This window comes from Diabrotica undecimpunctata, chromosome 3 (genome assembly GCF_040954645.1).
Source record: "Diabrotica undecimpunctata isolate CICGRU chromosome 3, icDiaUnde3, whole genome shotgun sequence".
Lineage (NCBI taxonomy): Eukaryota > Metazoa > Arthropoda > Insecta > Coleoptera > Chrysomelidae > Diabrotica > Diabrotica undecimpunctata.
In genome coordinates, this window is record NC_092805.1 from 4,055,661 (window position 1) to 4,057,436 (window position 1,776).

At 32.4% G+C, this 1,776-nt stretch overlaps 1 protein-coding gene across 1 annotated transcript; it reads right to left on the reverse strand.

Moving 5' to 3' along the window:
* Positions 1–544: 544 nt before the first annotated feature.
* On the reverse strand, positions 545–1,036 carry LOC140435433 (protein FAM200C-like). Its single transcript, XM_072524167.1, has one exon. It carries the CDS (start codon positions 1,034–1,036, stop codon positions 545–547), a length of 492 nt encoding a protein of 163 aa, XP_072380268.1.
* Positions 1,037–1,776: the final 740 nt, after the last annotated feature.

The window sequence follows — 1,776 nt, forward strand, 5'->3', positions numbered from 1 at the left end:
TCCAGAATGTAAGTTTTTTGGAGAACGCAATTATTTTATCAGTTGATAATATTATGGTTTCCTTTCGTCCTTGCATAGTTGCATTCAAAGAATTTAGCTTATTAAAAATGTCAGAAAGGTAAACCAACTTAGCACACCAAAGAAGGTTTTTACAAAAACCACTTTGGCCATCTTCTGTTTTAAAAAATTCGAGTAGTTCGTCTTTAAGTTCTAAAACTCTGTTTAGTATTTTTCCTTTCGAAAGCCAACGAATTTTACTATGAAATAACAAGACTTTATGATCTGCGCCCATGTCTCTACAAAGTTTCTCAAACACCCTTGATTTCACCGGACGAGTTTTGATATAGATGATCATAGAAACAACAGTATGAATAACTTCACCCAGTTGGCTTCCATCCGTAGTTTTTACTACCAGAGCTTCTCGATGTAAAAAGCAATGAGTAATTATTATTAACTGGTATTTAACTTAAAAATCCTTTGACTTAAAAATCCTTTATTAACTTAAATTAAATTAATTAACTTAAAAATCCTTTGACATTTCCCGTCACTGCAGCAGCACCATCTGTACATATCGCAATACAATCCGTCCATCCTGATCCTGAAAGAAGGTGTCAATAGTAGAAAATATATCAGTTCCAGTGGTTGTTGTTTCCAATTCACGACAGAATAGGAACTGTTCAATAATTTCCGGTCCGTACACAAATCTTACAAAAGATATCAATTGGGCCTTTCCCAAAATATCCGTGCTTTCGTCCAGTTGTAAAGCAAATTGTGTATTTGCCAATACCTCCCTAACATTACTTTGAATATCGATTGACATATCTAATATACGTCGATGGACTGTGTCATTTGATAAAGGTACCTTTGATATTTGTTCAACAGCTTCCGGGCCTAAAACTGTAGCAACTAATTCTTTACATGCCGGTAAAATAAGCTCTTCACCAATAGTATGGGCTTTCTGTTTATTGGCAATCAATTCAGAAACTTTATATGATGCTAAAAGTGTCTTATCTGGGAGTTTTATTCGTTTTTCCATTATAACTGAGGATGATTGAATGGAACAACGTAGACGTTGAAAATACTCGCGCCGTTTTTGGGAAACGCTTTGATGATTTTGTTTCAAGTGTATTTTCATCAAACAATTACGGGTTGGCACTTTATTGATTGGTATAACGTGGTATATACCTAATAGTTAAACAAAATGGTTAAATGCATGATTGGTATATATTATAACAAGTAAAAAAATATAAATAAAAATATCGTATTCGTAAATCTCGCGACACACCTGATAGGTTCTTCCGACACACTAGTGTGTAACCGCTGGGTTAAACTAATAAAATTTCTGTTAAACTAACAAAATGCATTTCTTACTTAATAAAAAATTAAACTTATATTATTTGTACCTGTAATTAATATCGCAAGATTATTATTTCACATACTTAAACGTTGTGTTACCTAATGTTATCTGAAATGTCGTATATAACCTTCACCTTGATGGTCTAATTAAAAAACCAATTAAGAATATAATAATCTAGAATTAAAACTGTTGTAGGTATACGTGTATAAACATTTATCGCTCGTAAATTTTTTCGATTCGACCTTCTCCATGACCGAAATTGGCCTTGGCAATGTACGCCTAATAGCTAGTCCCCATTTTCATATCGAATGTTTCAAAATGACGTAATAATCGATTTATTTGTTGTATTTTTGCTAAATTAATTAATGTTTTGTGGAAATATAATGCACCTGCCAAGAATTAATTAGTAATCTGGTTTA

What these genes read in the sequence shown, in the direction of transcription:
- LOC140435433 (XM_072524167.1), bottom strand. Translation starts at nt 1,036, where the DNA reads ATGGAAAAACGAATAAAACTCCCAGATAAGACACTTTTAGCATCATAT.